This window comes from Alternaria metachromatica, assembly GCF_023757995.1.
Source record: "Alternaria metachromatica strain BMP 0045 chromosome Unknown scaffold_33, whole genome shotgun sequence".
Taxonomy (NCBI): Eukaryota; Fungi; Ascomycota; class Dothideomycetes; order Pleosporales; family Pleosporaceae; genus Alternaria; species Alternaria metachromatica.
Genome location: NW_026055524.1, coordinates 171397 through 194333, shown reverse-complemented (window position 1 = coordinate 194333; position 22937 = coordinate 171397). Strand labels below are relative to the sequence as shown.

The 22937-nt window shown below is 52.2% G+C and overlaps 6 protein-coding genes across 6 annotated transcripts; 4 read left to right on the top strand and 2 right to left on the bottom strand.

The window, feature by feature from the left end:
* Positions 1-7777: 7777 nt before the first annotated feature.
* On the bottom strand, positions 7778-9184 carry J4E83_009517 (uncharacterized protein; the record flags this gene model as incomplete). The annotated part of the gene is made up of 1 exon (XM_049336402.1): positions 7778-9184. The coding sequence occupies one exon, from the start codon at positions 9182-9184 to the stop codon at positions 7778-7780; it is 1407 nt and encodes a 468-aa protein (XP_049184501.1).
* Positions 9185-11747: 2563 nt separating this feature from the next.
* Positions 11748-13103, top strand: J4E83_009516 (uncharacterized protein; the record flags this gene model as incomplete). Its single annotated transcript, XM_049336401.1, has 2 exons — positions 11748-11873; positions 11925-13103. The coding sequence occupies 2 exons, from the start codon at positions 11748-11750 to the stop codon at positions 13101-13103; spliced, it is 1305 nt and encodes a 434-aa protein (XP_049184500.1).
* Positions 13104-13874: 771 nt separating this feature from the next.
* J4E83_009515 (uncharacterized protein) lies at positions 13875-16279 on the top strand (the record flags this gene model as incomplete). Its single annotated transcript, XM_049336400.1, has 6 exons — positions 13875-13921; positions 13981-14116; positions 14168-14680; positions 14903-14942; positions 15158-15533; positions 15583-16279. 6 exons carry the CDS (start codon positions 13875-13877, stop codon positions 16277-16279), a joined length of 1809 nt encoding a protein of 602 aa, XP_049184499.1.
* Positions 16280-16910: 631 nt separating this feature from the next.
* Positions 16911-18493, top strand: J4E83_009514 (uncharacterized protein; the record flags this gene model as incomplete). The annotated part of the gene is made up of 2 exons (XM_049336399.1): positions 16911-17099; positions 17162-18493. 2 exons carry the CDS (start codon positions 16911-16913, stop codon positions 18491-18493), a joined length of 1521 nt encoding a protein of 506 aa, XP_049184498.1.
* Positions 18494-18544: 51 nt separating this feature from the next.
* Positions 18545-19771, bottom strand: J4E83_009513 (uncharacterized protein; the record flags this gene model as incomplete). Its single annotated transcript, XM_049336398.1, has 1 exon — positions 18545-19771. The coding sequence occupies one exon, from the start codon at positions 19769-19771 to the stop codon at positions 18545-18547; it is 1227 nt and encodes a 408-aa protein (XP_049184497.1).
* A 656-nt stretch (positions 19772-20427) lies between these two features.
* Positions 20428-22830, top strand: MDR2 (multidrug-resistance transporter mdr2; the record flags this gene model as incomplete). Its single annotated transcript, XM_049336397.1, has 2 exons — positions 20428-22317; positions 22363-22830. The coding sequence occupies 2 exons, from the start codon at positions 20428-20430 to the stop codon at positions 22828-22830; spliced, it is 2358 nt and encodes a 785-aa protein (XP_049184496.1).
* Between the last annotated feature and the right edge of the window lie 107 nt (positions 22831-22937).

Below are 22937 nucleotides of genomic sequence, written 5' to 3'. Positions count from 1 at the left end.
GGAACAGCTGCATCGCCTGCAGCCATCTGAGATCTCGTGGACTCTTCCACGCTGGCGGTGATCATGTGCCACTTCATCTCAGAATGTGTGTTGTTCATCTGGGATACTTGATTGCCGGATAGTGCCATCTGAAACGAGGTCAACTTTAGAGGTTTGTCTTTGTGCCAGCTCAACCGGAAGTTCGCCTTGTGGCCGTGGGGGCAAGCACACCCCAATCCGGTTTCGATGGCTTTGTGAAGGCCTTGGACGTTCTTCCTCATTGCTACTGTCATCTCAGCGTTGAACGTCCTCCTCAGCCGCTCCACTACGCGATTTTCTGTGTTCGGCAGCATCTCCCTTCTCTCTAAACCGCATGCCGATAAATCGCGATTAGATTTTCGAAGATCTTCTAATACTTGTTCTCTTCTTTTGGTGCGAAAGGTTCCCTTCACTCTGCGCCATTCCCAGCTCATTCTTTCCGACTTGGCATGTGCCCAGGTCGGCTACGTACTCAAAAGGTTAGCAGCGTTCTCAGAGTTTTGTACTACTATTTCAGACGACAGCGGAATCTTGAGATGAATTAACAAGGACATGTAAGGGGAGTTCTTACCGGTCCTTGAGCGTCGGGGTAGAGATCTCTTGCAAGCTCATCTAATATCTCGTTCATTGCATGCAGACGTCTCATGAAGAGATCGCACTGAGCGGGGTGACTGACTTGAAGCACGACCTCGACCTGATCCATTGTGATTCGTTCTGTAGCCTCGATGTCCAGGGTCCGAAGCGTAGTATATAAAGCCGTCTCTTGAAGTTCTATTGCGTCGCGGAACGTTTCCAAATCTTCTTTCCAGTTTCTAAAACTGCGAATGGTTTGTCGTGTGGTTCGGTAATGATCCAGAGCATACAGAATGAGGGGTATTGCCCCAAGTACTACCCCTGCGACTTCCGCCATCAGGACATAAATCCCAGAATAAAATGATGAAGATGTTATGGACCGAGCTAAAGTACAAGGCGAAAGTTTACTCAGGAATCCCTAGACTCAGATCTAGATTGACGTGACCTAAGCGTTGCTATGGTCTGAACAAGGCTATGCCATGGCCCCCTGCACCAGGCAACCACGGCCCCGCACCAAGCCACCACGGCCCCGCGTCAGACGGCCACAGCTCCGCATCAGACCGCATTCAACATGATATCAAGGGCTGTATACATGGACAGCAAGGCTCTCGCACCGTGTACTCGTCGCTGATTATTGAGCGTCTACGAAAAAACTCCTCCTTTCACCCTTCAGCCTGGTTTACACCATCCTGCAGGCCTTGGCAAGGATGTCGCTAGTATTGGACTCATCCAGTACCATTACACAAAATATCCATCAAGCCTATGCTCAATGCTTGAACAGCCTGAAAGACCTCATCGTTCAGCTTACTTATCCACCACATGACGACCTCCGTCACGACGAAAGAAGCCTTCCGAGGGCTTTAGAAACATATGGCCGACTACGCACATGGGGCGAAGAGTCCCGGGCTGCCTTGCCTGTTGGGTCACGCGAGTCGCTAGACCAGATCCTTCGTCAGGAGGATAAACTGAGGAACGCTTTCGTCAAGACTCTGGGCAAAATCCACCGTCAGGCGCTGTCCGGTGAGTGGGCAATATCAGTACCATCATGCATCTGATAACGTTTCACTTAGCTTATGGCAGCCTTCGAGCAATCGGTAGCGACTTCAGCAAATCACTACATGAACAGGAACACGGGTCTGGTGCTGATTCTGACTTTGAGAACAACTCAGATGACGATGATGGTGACCAGGAACACAAGGATGGCGGAAAACCAGACATGATACTCATAATCCTGCAACAGATAAACGCAGACATGAATCTCCTGGCCCAGATGTCGGTCTTGATGAAGAGGCCAGGATTTAACAGGAAGTATATTCATTCAACAGGAACAGCCGAACTTCACCACAAAGTCGCTATGTACACTCAGTACGATCTGCTTCATGTTGAAGAAAAGTTTCTACATTGGCAGACGCGAGGTTTCCGATGCCACGTCAACGAAGAGGTTGCTACTTTAGATCGTTTGGCGCGGCGTGCTTTGTTGGATAGCGCTCCAAGAGGCAGACATGTATTGCTGATGCGGCTGTCTATGGCTAACACTAGGCGTAGAGAGCAGCTTCATTACTGGTCTAAGCATCCAGATCAAATTCTCACCACGACCGGGGGAAAATCTCATGTCACGGGGACAACGCTAGAGGCTGGCGGGACGAGACACGAAGAACGCAACCAAGCAATCACTGGAGCGACACAGAAGCCAACAGATGGATCGGGAACCGAGATTCATGCACCAGAGTCTGCAATGAGCAGAAACACCTACTCCACCGTTGCTGCATCTGCTGTTCCAGGACTTCTTCATGCAACTAACCCGGAAGGAACCATATATGCAGAATCAACAGTTGGAACCAGGAGATCAAATCGAGTACCGGATGTGCCCAGGAGCTCTCGGAAAGACATCACATTTGAGTGCCCTTATTGTCACCTGGAGATCGACTCGCTGACGATGCACAATCGGCAACACTGGAAGTGAGCATGCAGCTTTTATATTTTAAGTGCCAACTCATAATAACAATTCCAGACGGCACATATTTCGGGACCTTAGGCCCTATATGTGCACATTCGAACACTGTCAGAGCTCTGACAAGCAATACTCGACGCGAAGAGATTGGAAATACCATGAATTCCAAACTCACCGAAGACAGTGGATTTGTAAACAGCATGACATAATATCTTTGTGTCGAGAAGATTTCAGTGCCCACATTCTTGAGCAACATATGGCTTCAATCCGTCAAGACCAGTTACCAGTTCTTGTCGAAATGTCTGAAAGAACAATGGATGATATGACCATCGTTCGGTGTCCCTTGTGTCCGGACGAACGTCGACTGATGACACTCCATAATCATATCGCCGAGCATCTGGAAGAGATCTCGTTGTTTGTGCTACCAATAAACATTGAGGACGACAACCAGGACGGGGACAATTCCGAACAAGGAGCTGACGGAGACTTCTCGTCACGAATGGAGGAATACGGATTGTCGATCTCATCCACCGATAATGCTACTGGAGACCTGTCTCGCAATCATTACATCCCATACAGGAAGGTTGCGGTGAAGATCATTAGGTGGGATGAGAGTCTTGATGATCTCCAAGGCCATACTAAAGAGGTTAGTGTATTGACCATGAATTCTTAAGCCGAAGTCGCCTCCTTACGCAGCCGATAGATCGACAGATTGCAGTCACTATTCCAGAACCTCGGCTACGAATGCAGCGTTAGCCTCATCCGCGATAGCAAACGCCCACAAATCAACCTGAACAAATGCGTCTTGGATCATGTGTGGACTTATGACGATCCACGCAGTCTGATGATTTTCTACTACATAGGTCACGCCAGCGCGTCCAAGGATCATAACGGAAAAGCCAATCTGAAGTTTTCGGCGTTAGTGAACCACTCGATGACATGGACAGTTGAAACGGGAACTAACTCAAGACAGGGGTCAGAACGATGAGTACACAGCGTATTGGCATCAAGCAGAATATCCTATACTGAACGGCGCTCATGGAGACGTTATAACCATATTGGACTGCTATTCCGCAAGCTCAGCAGCTTCGCGACCCAAAAGCGCGACTGATAATGGGAGTATGACGGAGCATAGTCCCGTTGCATCAAACTTGGTATCACCTGAGGATAGCATCGAACCCAAAGGACAAGTGGACAGTCCCAGTTACTCCCTCTTAGCATCATCACTAGGAGACGAATTTACACACGGTTCTGGACCAGCTAGCTTCACCGCAGTGCTATGCGACGCACTTGAGGAACTAGTCGCTGAACTTGACGGCGGACCGTTCCCGTTAACCCAGCTTTGTGACAGGATAAACAGAAACACAAAGAACGCTGGTTCCAGTGTACTTTGGACTCGTACTCCAGCTTCGTGGCGCCAACCTCAGCTTGGACGTGTGAGGTTCGCAGAAAGTTTTCGAGAAGGCCCGCCCCAACCACTCAGACCCTTATTTGATCAGGTGGTTATGGAAATCATGTACATACTGAAGGTCAGAGACATCTTCAGATCGAGAATGAGGATATCAGGCGCGCAGGAGAGAGACAAGATGCTGTGAATACCGCAGAGTGGAAATTCTGATCGTTCAGTGGGATTTACGCGTCCTTTACCCCCTTGGTGTCCTTGACGCTAAACAATACAACTCCCATATCGAAAATCAAAAGGAGGACGTTCCGAGTAGACTAGGAGACTAAAATCCCAGTCGAGCCTGGTGGGATGAAGATCCTGGGAAGCAGGAAGTACAGAAACAAGTCGAGCGTATACAACGAGATGGTGCTGCGCAAGAACTCGGATATACCAAAAAACAAATGAGTTTCAAGGGAGGCGAACACCGCGAAGAACTCATTGAATCCAGGCCGCATGACCACGAAGTACGCGATTTCAATCTCCAGAAGAAAGGATCGTCAAACGCTGACCAGTACTTGCAGATCGGCCAGCCTATATTAATTTTCCCATTCGGCTTTGGTTACTCATGTACTTTCGCCAGCATCCAGCACGGAAAGTGTTGTTAAACTGACTTGAATGACGCCATTCTTCAGCATGTGCAAAGCTGTGAAGGGAACAAAAATCTACTCATCGTTTATTATGGCGGTTACAGCAAAACAGAGGGGGTACAGGCCAAGCTGTTGCCGTGAGTTGAGTAGCACTGACACCGGTTCCCAATCTTGACTTTTTAGAAGCCATGTGTGTTTATATTACTGTGAAGCGCGAAGGTCATGTACCCCTGTGGTTTATTTTAATCGTGCAAGGGTAAAGCCAAACGTCCTTAGAACGTAGTCGTGACTGCTGGAGGATTTCGGCGCAATTTTGACACAGTTGCGGCGGTGTACTGAAGCAGGGGACCGGCAACAGCATCCCGTATCATGCATCCTGCTCATAGATGCGTGTGTCGTAACGTTTACAGCATTCTGGATGCACGAATCGGGGTGATGGTAATGTGGGCTGATATGGTTGAGCGGACAACAAAGCTAATTTTCGGTGCCCTATTGTCGTATGTGGAAGATTGAGTGACTTGGTGGTATATAGCGATGTCGGAGTCGACTGTACAAGTAATTGTTAGCAAGACCGACGTGCAGGAGAGATGCGATCACGGAGGGCAAGACCAGCAGTAACCTGTACTCGAGAGCGGGATCTTTAGACGCGATGCTGTCTGTCTACAAGACTGTATTGTGAGTCGTTGCGGCACGGCGCAGGGCGCTACCGAGGTATAGCTGTGATGGTGACGCATGCCGAGGATAGAACCAGCTTGTTGCCGTAAAGTGGAATGGAACAGAGGCAACAGTAGTAGTGGGCTGGATGAACACCAAGCAAGATCCGCATGCCTCCTTCATCTACTGTAGGGGTGGCGGCGCGGCTCGGACACGTGCGCAGACGCGTCCACGTTCCAAGGCGCCATGATGGCGCGTAAACAAGCCGATGACGTAGCGTGGCTTGGGGCCAGCCATCAACACCCGGGCAGATGGCGCATACATATCCAAGGCTGGGACTGGCAATTGCCCATCCATTCACCTCAATATCTACGCAATGAATTTCACAAAAGCAACGTCTCTACGAGCTTTGTCTCGCGCACTATCTAGGGCCAGGTGCCCAGCAGCGAGGAGACAATATGCGACAGATCATGAGCAGCGCACCAAGGAAACGCTGAAGACATCGTCGCGATTGACATGGTGAGCAATCAACCCTTCTTGTGGCGCAATTGCGTTCCCTCGACGACTAGATGCGCCGTACTGACTACCCCAGGCTCACCACAACCGCGGCCGCCGGCGCTGCAGCCCTCTACTACACCACCACCCCATCCACATCCTCCGCCTCATCCTCCACGTCCTCCTCCTCCGCGCAATCAGCCTCGAAGGCCTCCCCATCTCCCCCGGCATCACATGATACCACCCGACCAGGGCATCGCCACGAATCCGAGTACGCCTCCGACGTTCCCAAGCCCGTGGAAGACCGCCACGGCGACAGCGTCACCAAACACAGCATTGCCGCGCACAAGAACCAGAACAAAATTCGCGAGGGCAAGTTCTCGGGCAAGGAGTTCGACAATCATGAGCAGGTGCATTCGCCCGGGAAGCCTGGAGGTGACTTCGAGGTTAAGCGGTAGGATGGATGGAAGGAATAAGGGAGGTGAAGATGGTTGAGCGTAGTAGAACGGAATCGCAAAGTCATTGAGCGCACTCATGCTCTCTGTCGATGTCTTGTATCCATTCATATCCGCTTCTTCTGTCCTGATGGGGAACAAGATATGCCGGCGAAGCTGCCTTCTTCCGCATGTATCCTATATTCGGTTCGTATATACCATCGATCTAGGTCTCGCTTGCATCGCATTTGCGCACGTCTATTGTGGCCCAAGTCCCGCATCCCTCAGCTCCTTGAAGAACTTATTGGAAAAAGCCGAATCAACGAATTCCAGAAATTGGGTAACTTGCTTCCCGTCCTCCGTGAAATGCAAGATCAGCGCGTATTCATTCGCATACGGTCCGATGTCACTTTCTGCTGTGCTCGTCGCATGCATGATACATGTATGCGCATCTACATCATGCACCTCTGTGTGGACGGTGACCTACGATGATGTCAGTCGCTTGCATTCCCAAACTGAACTCTGCCTCTTACTTTGAAGTTCCTGAAATGTGGCAGCATTTGACTGAAGCGCTCGCGATATTGGGTGTTGTTCATGATTGGTCGCCCTAGGGATGCAGGAAGGACTTGTTGTGTGCAATCTTCCGTTCGATAAGCCATGATCTTGTCCATGTTCCAAGCATTGTACCCGTCAATGACGGCTTGGGCCGTTGCTTTTTGGGCGACGAGGGCGGACATTATGGATGCTCAGAGATGGAAGATGGCATTAGTATTGCAATGGTAAGCTGCGTTATGATGATTGATATATATATGCCTGACTGATCATAACCTTGGAACAGGCTAGCGAGAAGCGGGCAGGTGGCGGGGTTGATAGACGCATGGTCGTTGGCGAGTAGTAGCTACACACCCTCAAGACGCGACGATTTAGGTTTGTAAGGATGCGTCATGCACTAGGGCGACCGTTGCGCGCCGGAAGTCTCACCATACAGCGCGCAATTTGTTCCGCTGTTTAGGCTAGTTGCTGCCTTCTCACATGCCCCAATGCCCTTTCTCCCCGCCCAACGCCTTCACAGCTATGCCCACATTATCGCACATGCGCGCCTGATTGCTGACGTTCCTATGCAGGCGTGCGCAAAAAGCAAAACGCCTTTAATCTGCAACAAAGCCCCGCCATTAGGGAGCCGCGAAGAAAAGAGAAGATAATGCGCCTTTGACCCCCGGGCTGAGCATCGAGAAGATTTAGAACCGTCCCTAAGGGAATGTTCCCTTGAAAAGTCCAATACTCTCCGCATTAACTCCTCTGAGGGCTCCTTCTCTTCGTATTTCGAGATCGCAAGAGCAGTCCTAAGAAGATTATTTATCTTACAACTATTTAGTACGTACCTTTCGTCAGGTATTAGCAAGGCTACGTAGAGCCGATGATGTTACCCTTATGCTACTTTCGTGTGCTTAAAGAACAGCTAGCATTACTGCGACGAGAAATATGCTTGTATCACGAACCTGAATGGCTGCTATGAACTTATACGGCAGCTAGAGCATGAGATAAAATACATATCGAAAGGTCAATAATGCACATCCGCTGAACTCGACGACCAAGCCCACTGACTTTGATGCCCGCGCCACTAGCCACGTCGATTCCGGAAATGTTCCTTCGCTTTACCAGCAGGAAGACCCGTTCTTCGCTTGCTCCCCACCCAATATCCAGCCACTTCGCAAACACCCCGATCTAGTGCTGGGATTTTTGCTCTTCCAAACACCTCGTCCGTACTCAACTTCCATGGCTGACCTCCCACATCTGAAGCCATCAGCTCCGTTCTCGGCTTTACGTTGTCCAAGAAGAAACGGTCGATCGTAATTCCGAGTGCTTTCGCGCTTATAATGTCTGTGTATTCGAGCGTGTAGAAGGGCTGGCCGATGTAGTATACACTGATTGAGCGCAGACCTGGAAGATAAGTGGTCGGATCGACAACGGTGTCGTTCAGCAAGCGTCTCACAAACCCCGACGTGAGAACCATACAGTCGACAATAGTCAAAGACTTGAGGCTCACCGGCAGTACCGAGAATAAGAGTCCGTTGGCCAGCACGACGTGACTAGGTGGAAGCGCAGACTCCGGTATTATCAACGTCTGTAAGTCGTCGAAATGGTAGTACATGGGCGAGATGAGTTGAGCCCGAGAGAGTGTTATACCACTCCATGAGGATGGCAGCTCCAGCTTGGTGAGGCGAGAGTACTTGGGTTCGAAGACTTGAGCGAGGTACTTGTGCTCTCGTAGTTGTTGCGTCGAGGGGTCATTGGTCCAGTGACGTCGCCCATCAACCTGCGGGCTCATTGGTCCTTGCCACGGGTCTGCGTCCCTGAGCAACATCGGATAGTGCAACATATGACCGCCACCGAGAAGCAGTTCTTCAAGGTTTGGTAGCACCAGCAGAAGCAGAGCGAGGAAAGCGTTGTTGTGACCCGCTCGGAGCGCGTTATCCCACATCCGCTTGTTGTGGTTACTCACGTCTTCAGCGTCCCGGATAACGTTTAGACAATCCGTTCGGAAAGTAACTTCGGTCTCGATAGCGAACTGCCTTGACGGCATTCTTGACCGGCGTCGCGCATCCACGTATCGTAGGAGCCCAGCGCGCAATCTGCGCCGAAGTTCACGGACACTGCTCCAAGGCTTTTGTATACAGCCATCTTCATTGCCACCATAGTCTGCTTTCCGAGCCTCAGGAGATACATAGTTTGTAATTTCAAGAGACTCGACTCTCTCCGCCCATTCGTTGGCGGGAAAATCCCGGAGCGTTCGAAACAAGGCGAATGCTTTTGGAAGGGGAACAGTGAGTGCTTTGAGCTCGTGAAAGGTGGTTCGAATGACTCCGGGGAAGCGAGTGTTCGCAGCGGCGAGGGATATTAGATTTCCGTAGGCGCTTCGGTCGAAGCGCGGCTCGACTATTAGATGAGGAATGACTTGAAGAAGTAGTTCGTCGGGAAGGTCCCTGATACCCGCCTTGGGGATACTGCTGGCTGTGGAGGACGACATGGCTGAAGATCAATAGTCTGCGAGCGTGCGGAGGGGCAAATCCACGAATAAAGAGTATCAATAACAGTGATCATATGAAGGAAAAGGAGAGTAAATCCATAAGCAGGTGTTAGTAGGCACCCGTCTGACTACACAAGTGCCCCTCTATGCGTTCGATTAGGATAGACATGGTAGAAAGTGCGGGGCAATGGGATCGAAGCGTAACCAAAACAAGGCGAGATAGGGAATGTTCAAGCAAGATTCCCTAGCCAACATGTGCTGTTGCCTGGAAGGGGGTTCCGTCTCGAGTGAAATGGTCGCAAACCTGTCTTTATATAACGGGTAGCAAGTGCAATGGTCACGAGCTTCCTCGAGAGTGGACAGTAGCGGACATAATGTACATTAGAGAAGACTGTCGCCTACTCCAATCGAGCCATCGAGACAAGCAGTGAAGTCGTCAAGGAAATCGCAGAAGCTGCTATGTGCTTTCGTTGCCCGACCACATGTGTATTATTGCACCACAAGCAATTATTGTGAGTACTTCCTTTCGTGGCCTGTCTTTTGCGGGCACATCCGGCCTGTCGCTGGTATCAATCCTGTCTCCATGCTCAGTGCTGACTAGACGGCAGACGAGTGTTGTGATGAGATCATCAAGTACACCGACACAACCGTAACAGTGACCGTACTTCGATTTCCTTGGGGGCGACATCAATGCAGCCCCGACGTAACTGGGACAAGTGGTGGAGGAGCAACCCCTGCGTGTATGAAACGGACGTCCACGTACTCAAAGGGCCTGAAAGGGGGGGTCTTCCCAGGAACAGATTTCTGTCACTGCCGTTGTTCATATCCTATCCAGTACGCAGTGTGACTGCACCTTGAGATACGGCATCGGACCGTGCAAGATTTAATGTGGTTCTGCGACCAGCGGCCTTGCATTCACAACCTGTCCAGGGGCGGGTGACTGTTGACTCGGTCCGATTTGATCGCTGAAGGGATCGTCCGCCAACGGTTTTCTCCGCAGCCCAGGCACGTTCTCATAGTCATTGCTGGCGAGAATTCTCTGCTACGACTCGTTGAATGACATCGTCGAACTCGGCGAGAAGAAAGATGTTGCGACTACACGTTCATGTCCGGTGAAAGACTAGCATAGTGCTCTCTGGACTGCCAAGTCGATAGTCAGAAGGCTCGAAGCTGAGGTTTGCGTGTAGCTCGACACGGGCATTCGAGGTGGAGCAGGCACGTGGCGTGGAGACGCGTCGGGAAATTGCTGATGGCCCAATTCGTCCAGACAGCGCTAATCCTCCACCAGTTCGGTAAAGCTAGGGTCAAGGCACGGGTAAAATCTCCAACGGCCGTCTCGTGGTTGTAGCGCGATGTCAACAAAAGGCTGCGTCATGGAAGGTCTACCGTGCGCGTTGTGAAGGCACTACCTAGGTAAGCTGTGTTGGTCAACGCTACGCCGCTTGGGGAACATTCGGGCCGATCCAGGAAGGAGTGTGCCTGAGTGCTGGCTTCCGACGATCGGGCAAGGACACCACCTCACTTTCTGTAAAACCGCGACTCAGTAGTTTGCGCGACCACATCATGGACTGCAACTTCAAATATACTTGAGTAACTGGAGACAACAAACTGCAGGTCGTCTACACTAGAAGACGCGCATACGGGCCGATCGTTCACGTTGTAACGGTGAGATGTGGCTGAGCGGACTGCAACCCACTGACAAGGAACAAAGAGCCGCTCTGAGAACGACCAATGCAGCGTCGATACCAGTGCGATGGCAGCCCTATCTAAGCTTTTCTCGCTGAATGGGTCATACCAATGAGTCGCTGGAGACGTCTACGATAGTCCGCATCGAAGCCGCGAGTTCCGCGCCCTGGCAGTTCTACCCCTGATGCCGATCCCAATCGACACCGACACAATGACCTGAAGCGCACAGGTTATGACTCGGGTCTGTTAGAGGCACAGCGAAATAGCAAGAGCTTTGGGAACCTGAAAGCGGCGTCGCGCATGGCGCATGCCCTTGAAGGCATCCTGATTAAGGTTCCTCTTGGTAAGGCGAACTAAATGAATTCAGGGATGCACACCTGGGAAAGCCACGACCGACAGTATCTATGCCAAGCTGCCAGCCTCAAGACAAGATACGGTGAGGCTGTCAAATCTGCCATACTCCAGCTAGAAATTACTCGAGCGGGGCACAGGACCCGTGCTGGTGGTTTCCACCTTTATGGGGTCACCAACAGCGATCTACGCTCATGATACCACTTCATAATGGCCGAATGCATGGGTCTCTCCAGTGGATCAACTACGGACACCCTGGAATCAGGCTTTGTCATGTCGATCGACATCCTACTGGTCTTCCTAATGCACACAACGGTGATATACCGGACATTACTGTGCTGCCACACTTGTACATGGTGTGGCGTTAGGAGAGAGACGTTGGAGTGGGTGAGTATATAAGTACTATCGGCTCCGACTTCAGTAGTAGTATCATCCAGCTACAGATCCACAGTCATTCCTTTTTTACGACACTCGCTTTTTGCTCCAACTATTTTACAGTCTTTCCAAGAACCCTAATTCTCCCAAGATGCGTTTCAACGTCCCCGCCATTCTTGCAGCCGCCGCTGTTGCGAACGCCGCTGTTATTCCCCAGATCCCCAAGGTTGATGGCGTCGTTGGCGGCGCCACATCTGGCGTCTCTTCCACCGTCAACGTGAGTACATTCCATGTCGTCTTAAAGTTCTTTAACTGACAACTTCAACAGAAGGTTGAGGGTGTCGCAAGCCCCAAGATCAACGCCTCCATCGGCCGCCGTGTTAACGCAAAGGTCGGCACCAAGTTCGGCTCCGTAGACGCCTCCGTCGACCCCAAGAAGATCAACGCCAACGTTGGTGCCCACATCACCAGGCGCCAGGTCCCTGACGTCAAGCCCATCGTTGGTGGTGCTACCTCCGGCGTCACCTCCACTGTCAACGACGTCAAGAACGTCGGTGCTTCCGCCAACGTTGAGGCTCTCGACGACACTGTCGAGGTTGAGGTCGGCAAGCGCCAGGAGCTTCCTGTCGCTGGTGACCTCGTCAACGGTGCTACCTCCAAGGTCACCTCCACTGTCGACGACGTCAAGAACATCGATGCTAAGGTCGATGCCCTCGGTGCTTCCATCGACGCTTCCATCGGCAAGCGCCAGGACCTTCCCGTTGTTGGCGATCTCCCCGTTGCTGGCGGCGCTGCCGGCGACGTTACTTCCAAAGTTGGCTCTACGCTCGCCGACGTCCAGAACCTGAACGTCAACGGCATCGCTGAGGGTGTCACCGCCCCTGTTGCCCCCGTTGTTGACGGTGTCGAGTCTGCTCTCAAGCCTGTTGTCGACGGTGTCGAGCAGGCTGTTGCCCCTGTCACTGGCGCTGTCTCCGGCCTTGTTACCCCCATTGTCAACGACGTCAAGGACAGCGCTCTTGGTGCCGTCAACGGCATTACCTCCAAGGTTGAGTCCACTGTTGGATCCACTGTTGACGACGTCAAGAACACCACTGGTTCCGCTTCCGCTCTTGGTCAGTCCGCTGATGCCGCTGTTGAGAAGCGCCAGGTTCCTGACGTCGCCCCCGTTGTTGGTGGTGCCACTGGTGCCGTCGAGCCTGTTGCCAACACTGCCACCGGTGCCGTTAAGCCCGCCGTCGACACCGTCAAGGGTGCCGTTGAGCCTGCCGTCAACACTGTCAAGGGCGCCGTCGACCCTGCCGTCAACGCTGTCAAGGGTGCCGTTGAGCCCGTTGTCAACACTGTCTCCGGTGTTGTCTCACCTGTTGTCGACAACGTCAAGGGCGTAGCCGGATCTACCGTCAAGACCGCCACCGACAAGGTCGGCTCCACCGTCGACGATGTCAAGAACATTGACGTCTCCGCCGATGTCCTCGGCGCTGCCAAGGTCGACGCCTCCCTATAAAGGCGCTGCTAAGCTATGACGGTCATGCTTCGAGCGTTACGCAATCTTCCAGCGTCCATAGCGGGACGCGTTTGTACATATATCCTAATCTGTAGTAACATCTAATCAGAAATACCCCCCCTAACTTCATCTATTGCTCGTGCACATGATAAATTGAGAGTGACTCGTGATGCTCCTTTTTGGCCGATACTTTGCGCTGTGCTAATTACGCCCTATGAACGAAAACTTGTCAATACATCGATGCCAACTGTATGATGTCCCCCCTTACCGACATCAAATGACCACATGACGAAGAGCGCATCATTTCTGTCACCCTCGATTGAGCTCTGTGGGCCGTCGAGAGTTGCCTCGTCTCTAACCACAGTTTTGCGCCATATCCAAGCTCTTAAGCCACCCAACATTTGAATCTGTGTAGTCATTGTGTTTCCGTGTCGACACATCCTACCGTATTTATTCTGGATCTTCTGCATTAAAGCTTCGTCGAGTTGCGAAGAGTGTATTACCTTGGCATTGGCTGTGCTCATGATCTGAGTGGTGGTCTGTATGTACCACGGTACATATCCTGGAGCCGAGGGTCATCCGTAGTTCAAGACACACATGCTGGGCCAGAAGACCCATCACCCAGTCTTAGCTGTGCAACGACTGAGAAACCCTTGGTATAGATTAACATGTATTTATACGCGATCTATTGCTTTAGGGCATTCTTCTCCTAATCCTAACGCCCTCTTCTTTCGCAGCAGCAGCAAATATACACCAAGCTGGGTCAACATGATGTCTCCAAATAACGCACACAAGCGACAGAAGCTTGGTCTCAAAGAGTAAGTGGCAAAGTATCTTGAGAGAAAAAGAGAGAGTATGCTGACAAAATTAATCTCAGTTTCTCAGATTCAAAGATCCTATCTGACATCACGATTCGATACGGACCTATAGGAGAGCGTATATTCGAAGCCCACAGGATAGTGCTAAGTTCGAAGTCATACTGGTTCAAGGCAGCCTTCACTGGAGGATTCGCAGTAAGTCTAGTCTCTTACGACAGAAACGCATGCCTCTACTGACGTGATAAGGAGAGTTCCGCCAGGGATATCACCCTGAAAGAAGACGACCCCGATGCTCTCAAGACTATGCTTGAGTTCGCATACGATGAGGATTCCCTCCATCCCGACGAGTTGGCAAAAGGTACTCCCATTGGTATCCGTCATGCCTTGGGGCTGTACCGCGTCGGTGACAAGTACGACTTCCCGAGATTCCGAGACTGTACCATCTCTTGTTTCAAGCTTCGCTTGGAGCACTGGCTCAGTCAACCTTCGCTTGGGGACGACGCTGCGCACAAAGACTTTTGCGATATTGTTAGAGAGGTCTATGACATTGTTGGTCCAGACAACCATCCGCGTCAGAAGCTAGTGGTGGCTTTGCTGGAAACGATAGACGATGTGGACTCCACGCGCATTCTCAACAACACGGGGGGTAAGCAACGTTCGGTAGTAGAGGCGGCCCAAGAAGTAGCACCATTTGGACGAGACAGTTTCCTGCACTTGATGGCCAAGACCGGAAGTTCAGCAGTCAACGAGTTCGGCTTGGTAAGTACAACTGAGTTGTGCACGGGAATCAGGGTCAACTGCCCCAGATGTCTTGCCATTTGGTGGAGAGTGGTACTTGAGGAAGACGAAGACAGAATAGAACGGTGCATTTGCGAAAACTGCAACCGGAGTATGATTGACCTGGGTGTAAAGCGGGATGAGGCAACTTGGACTGCACGTAGGTAGTTTTCTGGTAGGCTTGCATGGATGCAAAAGTGGTAGCGCGGTCTTGCCTCGGCAGCGGAGATCTCCGGCACTACCGGTAGGCCACCCTGAGCTAGGTTTCAACTTTCCAATGTTCCCCCCTCGAATTGCTGTTCATGAACTTGCGATTCCACCAGCCTGCCACTTTAACGACGTTACGACCCATTGACGACCAATTTGCATCTCTCGCTCTCTTTTCTGTCTTTCCGAACTGTTAGAGATACTACGCGTGACTCCCATCTAGCTCGGAACTGTCTGCGACCACATACCTAGAACACACGCCCTCGCGCAATCACGCCTCACCGCTCTCGACCTCAGCTACACAGCTCATACGAGTTATCATCGCACTCGCTCTTTACGTCGAAACACCACACCCTCCTTACCTGCCCACTATGCCCGAAACAACCAAGGTCGTGCCCCTCACCTGCCACGGCCACTCGAGACCTGTGCCGCATATTCACTTCTCGTCCCTGGTCGACGAGGACCAGTACTACATTATATCAGCATGCAAGGATAACAACCCCATGCTCCGCGACGGAGTCACGGGAGATTGGATTGGTACCTTCCTGGGCCACAAGGGCGCCGTCTGGCAAGCGAGACTCTCCTCGGATGCCTCACTGGCAGCTACTGCCTCTGCAGATTTCTCTGCGTAAGTGCTTCTGACTACCGCGAGTGGAGATGGTACTAATGCTCCACAGCAAGGTCTGGGACACGCACACCGGTGAAGCCCTACACACTCTCTCCCACAACCACATCGTCCGCGCCGTCGCATTCCCCAACCAGCCCCACCCTCAGATCCTCGCGACAGGAGGCATGGAGAAGAAGTTGCGCATATACGATCTTTCACGTAGCGACGCGACGAGCTTCGAGATTGGCGCAGGTGTTCACACCGGAACCATCAAGTCGATCGTGTGGACATCGGACCCGAACGTCATAATCACAGCCGCCGAAGACAAGAAGGTGCGGTGGTGGGACTTGCGCCAAGAGTCTACAATCGGCGAGCACGCCGTCGAAGGCACTGTTGGCTCTTGCGAGTTGGATAACACCTCCTCGGAGGGCATTCTGAGCGTAGCTGCTGGAAACAGTGCCTACTTCTTCAACAGCCAGTCGCCCGGATCGCTCATCAAAAGCATTAAGACACCATACGAGATTGCCAGCGTGGCTCTGCACAACGGGGAGCGGAAGTTTGTTACTGGTGGTAGCAACCAGAATGATACCTGGGTTAGGGTCTGGGACTTCAACGAGGAGAAGGAGCTTGAGACCAACAAGGGCCATCACGGACCTATCTGGTCGGCAAGCTTCTCGCCTGACGGAAAGCTCTACGCGACAGGCAGCGAGGATGGAACAGTCAAGCTCTGGAAGTTCACATCCGGCCCGTACGGTCTGTGGAAATAGGATTTCGCATGACCGGCGCTGCTCCTTGCCACACCTATGGCCAGATGCAACATTCCAGCACCCCCATAATAGCAAATACGAGACAACTAGCATTTACCACTTTGGACACTTTGGACAAGCTGTTACCATCGCGATTCTTGACAATGACATGTATGGAGCAGGTGAGCAGAAGCGTTGCGAGATCATATCGTAATCGCAGCCTTGGAGTTGACATTACATTCGCGCGCTATCTCAGGCTACTCCAACCAGGGTAACTGTACCCGCGGAATTATCCGATTCGACATGCCGAAGGATCAACAACACCAATGGCGTGCAGCAACATCATCCGCCTGCATGTGCGACGGCCGGCCTAGGTAGCGATATGCAATGCTCAACACAACGATAAGACTGCCTTGGCAAGATAGCCGATAGCTGCGTTCACGGCCGTTGCCAAGGGTGGGAGGCCTTGACTGATACACTTAAGTACAGATGTCATGACCTCGCTGTCAGTATTGTGTTCCCGAACATTACCGTCGCCTGTGAGAAGTCGTTGCCAGGGTCTTCGGTTATCTCGCCTCTACACCTCTCAGGTCAATAGTTGGATCCGGACTTCAAGCACCAACAGCCGGTTCAGCAGCTGTACAGATTCAACATGGGAGAAAAAGAGGAGATCTCGCCAGCGCGAGAGGCTAGCATCGATGAGGGGCAACTCGCTGCTGAGAAGCAGATGCGCGATATCGGTGCAGATCTGTATCTCGAAGTCCAACAATACTCAAGAGAAGAGCTAGAAGCAGAACGCAAAGTCGTCTTGAGAAAGATCGATTGGGTCATCATGCCAATGGTACGTTCTCTCGAAGTCATACAACTAAACCATAAGACAACAAAGCTAAAGAACCACCGTAGATCTGCATAACCTACATGATCCAATTCCTTGACAAACTCTCCCTAAACTACGCAAACGCCTACACCCTAACCCCGGACCTCGGCCTCCAAGGCGACCGCTACGGCTGGGTCGCCGCCATCTTCAACTTCGGCTACCTCTTCTGGGCTTTACCAGCAAACTACCTCATCCAGCGGCTCCCCGTCTCGAAATACACCGGCCTAATGATCCTCCTCTGGTCCATCCTCCTCTGCTGCCACGTCGCCGCGAAAAACTACTCCGGCATGCTAGCCCTCCGCTTCTTCCTCGGCATGTTCGAAGCGAGTATCAGTCCCGCCATCATGAATATCGTCAGCATGTTCTACCGCCGCGACGAACAGCCCGTTCGCATGTGCGTGTTCCTCGCTTTCAACGGCATGGCAACGATGGTTGGTGCACTCCTCGGCTACGGCCTCGGCCACGCGCATTCCGCGCATATCAAAACGTGGCAACTCATCTTCCTCGTCATCGGCCTGTTGAACTTCGTCTGGGCGTGGGTGTTCCTCTGGGTCATGCCTGATAGTCCTTCCACCGCCAAGTTCCTGGACCATAAACAGCGGATTGTGGCGATTGATCGCATTGCGAGCAATATGATTGGCGTTAAGACGAAGCAGTTTCAGAAACATCAGGCGCTCGAGGCGGTGCTGGATTTCAAGGTGCTTTGTATTAGTTTGATTGGGCTGTGCTGTGGGGTTATTAATGGGGGTGTGTCGAACTTTTCGTCGAGTCTTATCAGGGGGTTTGGGTTTAGTGGCATCTATGCTACCTTGCTTCAGCTTCCGACGGGGGCTATTGAGTTTGTTGTTGTGCCGCTGTGTGGACTTGCGGCGGGTTACTTCAGGGATACAAGGTGTCTTATTCTGGCTTTGGTTTGTTTACCGCCGCTGGCTGGGTTGCTGGGGATTCGACTCACGCCGCTATCGGAACGCTGGAGTCTTGTTGGATGCACTTGGCTGCAGTACATCATTGGTGCGCCGGTTATCTTGTCCTGGAATCTGCTCACGACGAACATTGCGGGTCACACGAAGCGTAGCACTGCGAACGGAATGTGGTTCGTTTTCTACGCGGCGGGCAATATTGCAGGAGCGAACATCTTCTTCGCGAGGGAGGCGCCGCGTTATTTCTCGGCATTAACGGGGCTCATCGTTTGTTATTGCGCAATGGTGGTGATTGGAGGTGTACTGGCTCTGTGGATGGGTTGGGAGAACAAGAGGAGGGACAGGAAGTATGGTCAGGGCGAAGATGATCAGGCCATTCGGGATGGATTCAGTGATTTGACGGATAAGCAGGCGAAGCATTTTAGGTATGCGCTGTAGAGTTCGTGGACGATTCAATGGGAAGATATCCATCGTTACTACGTACTTGTCTCATGAAGAGATGTTCATGCTCTCTAGATCTTTCGCAATGTCATACCCCGTCACATCATTCTTATCCACATTATGTGGCAAGTATCCAATGCTTTTGCATCCACCTTCATCATCAAATTCCACACCAATAATCTCCTTTGCTACCCACTGTGCAGTCTTGGCATGCAGACTGGGTTCCATCAGCACATCCTTCCTCTTCCCTCCATACACCTTGCTTCTTCCCTTGGCGAGCGCCTGGAACACTACCAACTGGTCCCGCAGGTGCTCGTCCACGCAGCCACCATGCTCGATCTCTGTTAACAAATCATCGGATACCTTCTTCACGACGGTGGGGATGATCTGTTCGAGCTTCCCAGCACGGAACCCACGATTGTATAGCCAGTCGCGGCCAAGCTTCATGCCGTTGGACGTGGTCGCTACTAGTAGGAGGTAGTAACGTTTGTCGTGGTGTGAATCTTCAAATGTAGTGTCAATCCCACCATCGTGGTCGCCCGCATAGCCGAAGAACCGAGACTGGCGTCTCTCAAACATGACATCGAGTTCCTCGCGGAACTGCCGCTCAGTATCTTTGGGTGCGATGATCGTCGCCGTTACACTGACAATCTCTTCTCTGTTGAGTAACTGAAACGCTGATAGTCTTTCTCTCATAGGCGAAATTGTGTATGTGACGATGCCAACAGTGGCACTTCCCTGTGACCAGCCCCGCGAATGGATCTGAATGCCGATGTGTGGTATGCCGATGAGTTCCAACATTGGTATGAGGACCTGAATGACGTAGTCGATAGATGGAGAGTTGGAAACGTTGGTGCCTCCATCGATGCGTACACGTATCGGCGTTTCAACTCCAGAGAAGATGATGTACGGTAGGATGGCTTGTAGGACTAGATTGACACTACCGGGGGTGCTTTGTTTGATCCGCACGTCGCCAGCAGTCAGTATGCTGTTCGTCGGTTCAAGGTCTTTTGAAGGGATGAAAGTGATTTCCCTGCTTTTGAGTTCTGCACCGTTGATGTTCGCATTGCTTGCTTGGCCTAGCCACTGCACACAGGTCAAATGCTGGGCTTTGAGTCCCCCGCCGCCGGAGCGCTTGCCTCGGATTTTGGTGATATTGATTGGTTTTTTGGTCAGGCTCGAGAGACAGAGGGCTACCCGTAGGAGTTGGCCTCCACCTTCAAGGGACGTGCCGTCTAGATGGATTGGTGTCGGTGTTTGAGTTGTGGACGCCATGGCTACGAACAATGCTGCCGTACGACTGTGCAGCTCATCGATGGGTTATGTGCAACAGTAGAACATATTCTGAGATGCATCGCTGTTGTAGCTGAGACATGGGTTGATGCCTGGTGTATGAGTGAAGATGACTCAGGCGGTCGCACCTTCCGTCCACAGGTTCACGCCGTGAATGAGCCCTAATGCCACCCGTATGTAGCAGGTGTCTATTGGGTCATATTTGCGCCTTCTTCGTTCGAGAATTTGAACTTCTTTGTGGAAACCCCGTCGATTTGGCGTGGGGGTGAACAAGGAGACGACCTAGAGCGCGCAAAGCTGCAGCGTCCCGCGGCGATGACGTCGCGCAGTCACAAACATTCAGACAATAGACATGCGTACAAACACTGGGCATCTAGACCGTGATAATTGCAAAGACCCTTGAACGCGGGCGTGAAGCTGGTTGTGCCCTGCTTCAGGGACTCTCGGAGATCGAGCCGCGGCACGCAAGCGATCGACGCGGCGGTCCTGTCGTCATCAGCGAGGCGCCGAACTTTTGATTGACATGTCCGAAGTCGTCCACTCCCACGTCCGCACGTCCATGGCCATGTCGAATGCCTCAATAACGCCCCAATTCCATCTCCACGTCCGGTAGCCGTCTCGTCTACCCCCCGCCAGCCATGCGCGCCCCGCTGGCTTTCTCCGCAAAGGCCTGGCACGGCCCAGGCAACGGAGCCCTCTTTTCAAATATACAGTCGCGCATCTCGACGACAACACCCGCCATTTCGAGATCCCTCGCTACGACGCCGATACCGAAAGCTTCAATATCCAAGGCGTCACCAAACAGCTGCGCGCCGTCTCTCTTCGCCCCGTCATCAATCCTCCGACTCGCAGCCGCGGGCACCACACGCAACAATGGCCTACACACACCAGCTCGCATGTTCACGACATCGCGACTACTAGCGGAAGCCTCAAGTAATGCCAAGCCTGCGAGACAGCGCATATCATACAAAGAGGAAATCAAACAAAAGGGCATCGTGGACCTAGAGGAACACGATGGCGAGCCCGAGAACGAGGAACAAGGCTTTGCAAAGTCCGAAAAGGCGGCGCAGGCAAAACAGGTCAACTTGAGCGCCAAACTCAGCAAAGACGGGTCTGGCTCTTCGGGCGCACCAGGCGGCATGAAGGAGATCTGGAGACTGATCAAAATTGCCCGACCTGAGCTCGGCGTACTCTCCTGGGCCTTCCTGTTCCTGCTCCTTGGTTCTGGCATTTCTCTCTCGGTACCCTTCTCAATCGGCAAGATCTTGGACGCTGCTACCTCGACTGAGAACACCAATGGTCTACTCTTCGGTGTATCTCCATCTATCTTCTACTTTGGGCTGGCAGGTGTCTTGACGACCGGCGCTGCGTTCAACTTTGGGCGTATCATCATCCTTCGAATCGTCGGAGAGCGCATCGTCGCACGTCTTCGGTCGCAGCTCTACCGCAAAACCTTTGTTCAAAACGCCGAGTTCTTCGACGCCAACAGAGTAGGAGATCTCATTTCCCGTCTCGGTTCGGATACCATCATCGTTGGAAAGAGCATCACACAAAACTTGTCGGACGGCCTACGTGCGCTCGTTAGCGGTGCAGCTGGTTTCGCCATGATGGGTTTCGTCAGTCTGAAGCTTACCGGTATTCTCGCCCTGATCGCCCCGCCTGTCGCCCTCGTCGCCTTCTTCTCCGGTCGATCGCTGCGAAACCTCAGTCGGAAAATCCAGAAGAACTTGGGAACCTTGACTAAAATCGCCGAAGAGCGGTTAGGGAACGTCAGAACAAGTCAAGCATTCGCTGGAGAGGTTCAAGAAGCATCACGATACAACCGGCAGATCAAGAGGATATTTGCTTTAGGAAAGAAGGAAGCTGTGGTTGCCGCGAGCTTTTACGGAAGTACTGGACTCATGGGCAACCTGACCATCATCTCCATCCTGTATGTTGGTAGTAACATGGTCAAGAACGGCGTCATCTCTATCGGTGAGCTCTCTTCGTTCTTGATGTACACCGTCTATGCTGGTTCTAGTATGGTGGGTCTTTCTGGCTTCTACGGGGAGATGATGAAGGGTGTTGGAGCTGCCAGTCGTCTCTTCGAACTCCAGGATCGCAACCCAACAATATCGCCCACCAAGGGTCTACCAGTGAAGTCGGCCCGAGGCCCCATCGAATTCAAGAATGTCAACTTTAGCTACCCGACCAGACCAGCGGTAACCATCTTCAAGGACCTCAGCTTCAGGATTGAGCAGGGTACCAACGTGGCCATCGTTGCACCCAGTGGAGCTGGCAAGTCTACAGTCGCTAGTCTCCTTCTACGTTTCTACGTCCCCAACTCTGGAACCGTAACCATCGACGGCCGAGACATCACCACCTTGAACGCAAAACAATTGAGGAGGAAGATCGGTTACGTCGGTCAAGAGCCCGTACTCTTCTCTGGCACGATCGCGGAGAACATCGCATATGGCGTACCCAACGCTACACGCGCTGAGATCGTGGCTGCTGCCCGAAAGGCCAACTGCCAGTTCATCAGCGATTTCGTATGTACAACCCCTATCATATGAGATTCCCGCTAACAAGTACAGCCTGATGGCCTTGAAACACACGCTGGCGCAAGAGGAACTCAACTCTCCGGAGGCCAGAAGCAACGTATTGCCATCGCACGAGCACTCATCAAGAAGCCTGACATCCTTATTCTCGACGAAGCCACGAGTGCTCTGGACGCCGAGTCCGAAACTCTTGTGAACCAAGCGCTTAACAAGCTTCTCCAAGAAAACAACACAACTATTAGCATCGCCCATCGTCTATCAACGATCAAACGGTCCGACCGTATTATCTGCATCGACTCCGAAGGTAGGGTAGCCGAGGAGGGCACCTACGAACAGCTCAGCTCGAACCCAGAGGGCGCATTCAACAAACTCATGGAATGGCAGATGAGCGGCGGCGATGTGCCTGCTAAGGACGTCAAGGCCCCAAAGCCTACGGAAGAAGAGGAAATCGAGCGAGAGCTTGATGAGGAGAAGGAAGAAGCTGCTGGCCGCAGCCGCGTCTAGTGAAGCTGCATCTTTATTTGTATCATATTCAATGGCAGTCGTGGCGATTTTGCGCGACTCTCCTGCTTCTTCATGGAAGCAACGGTGGGCAAGCCCACCACCAACAA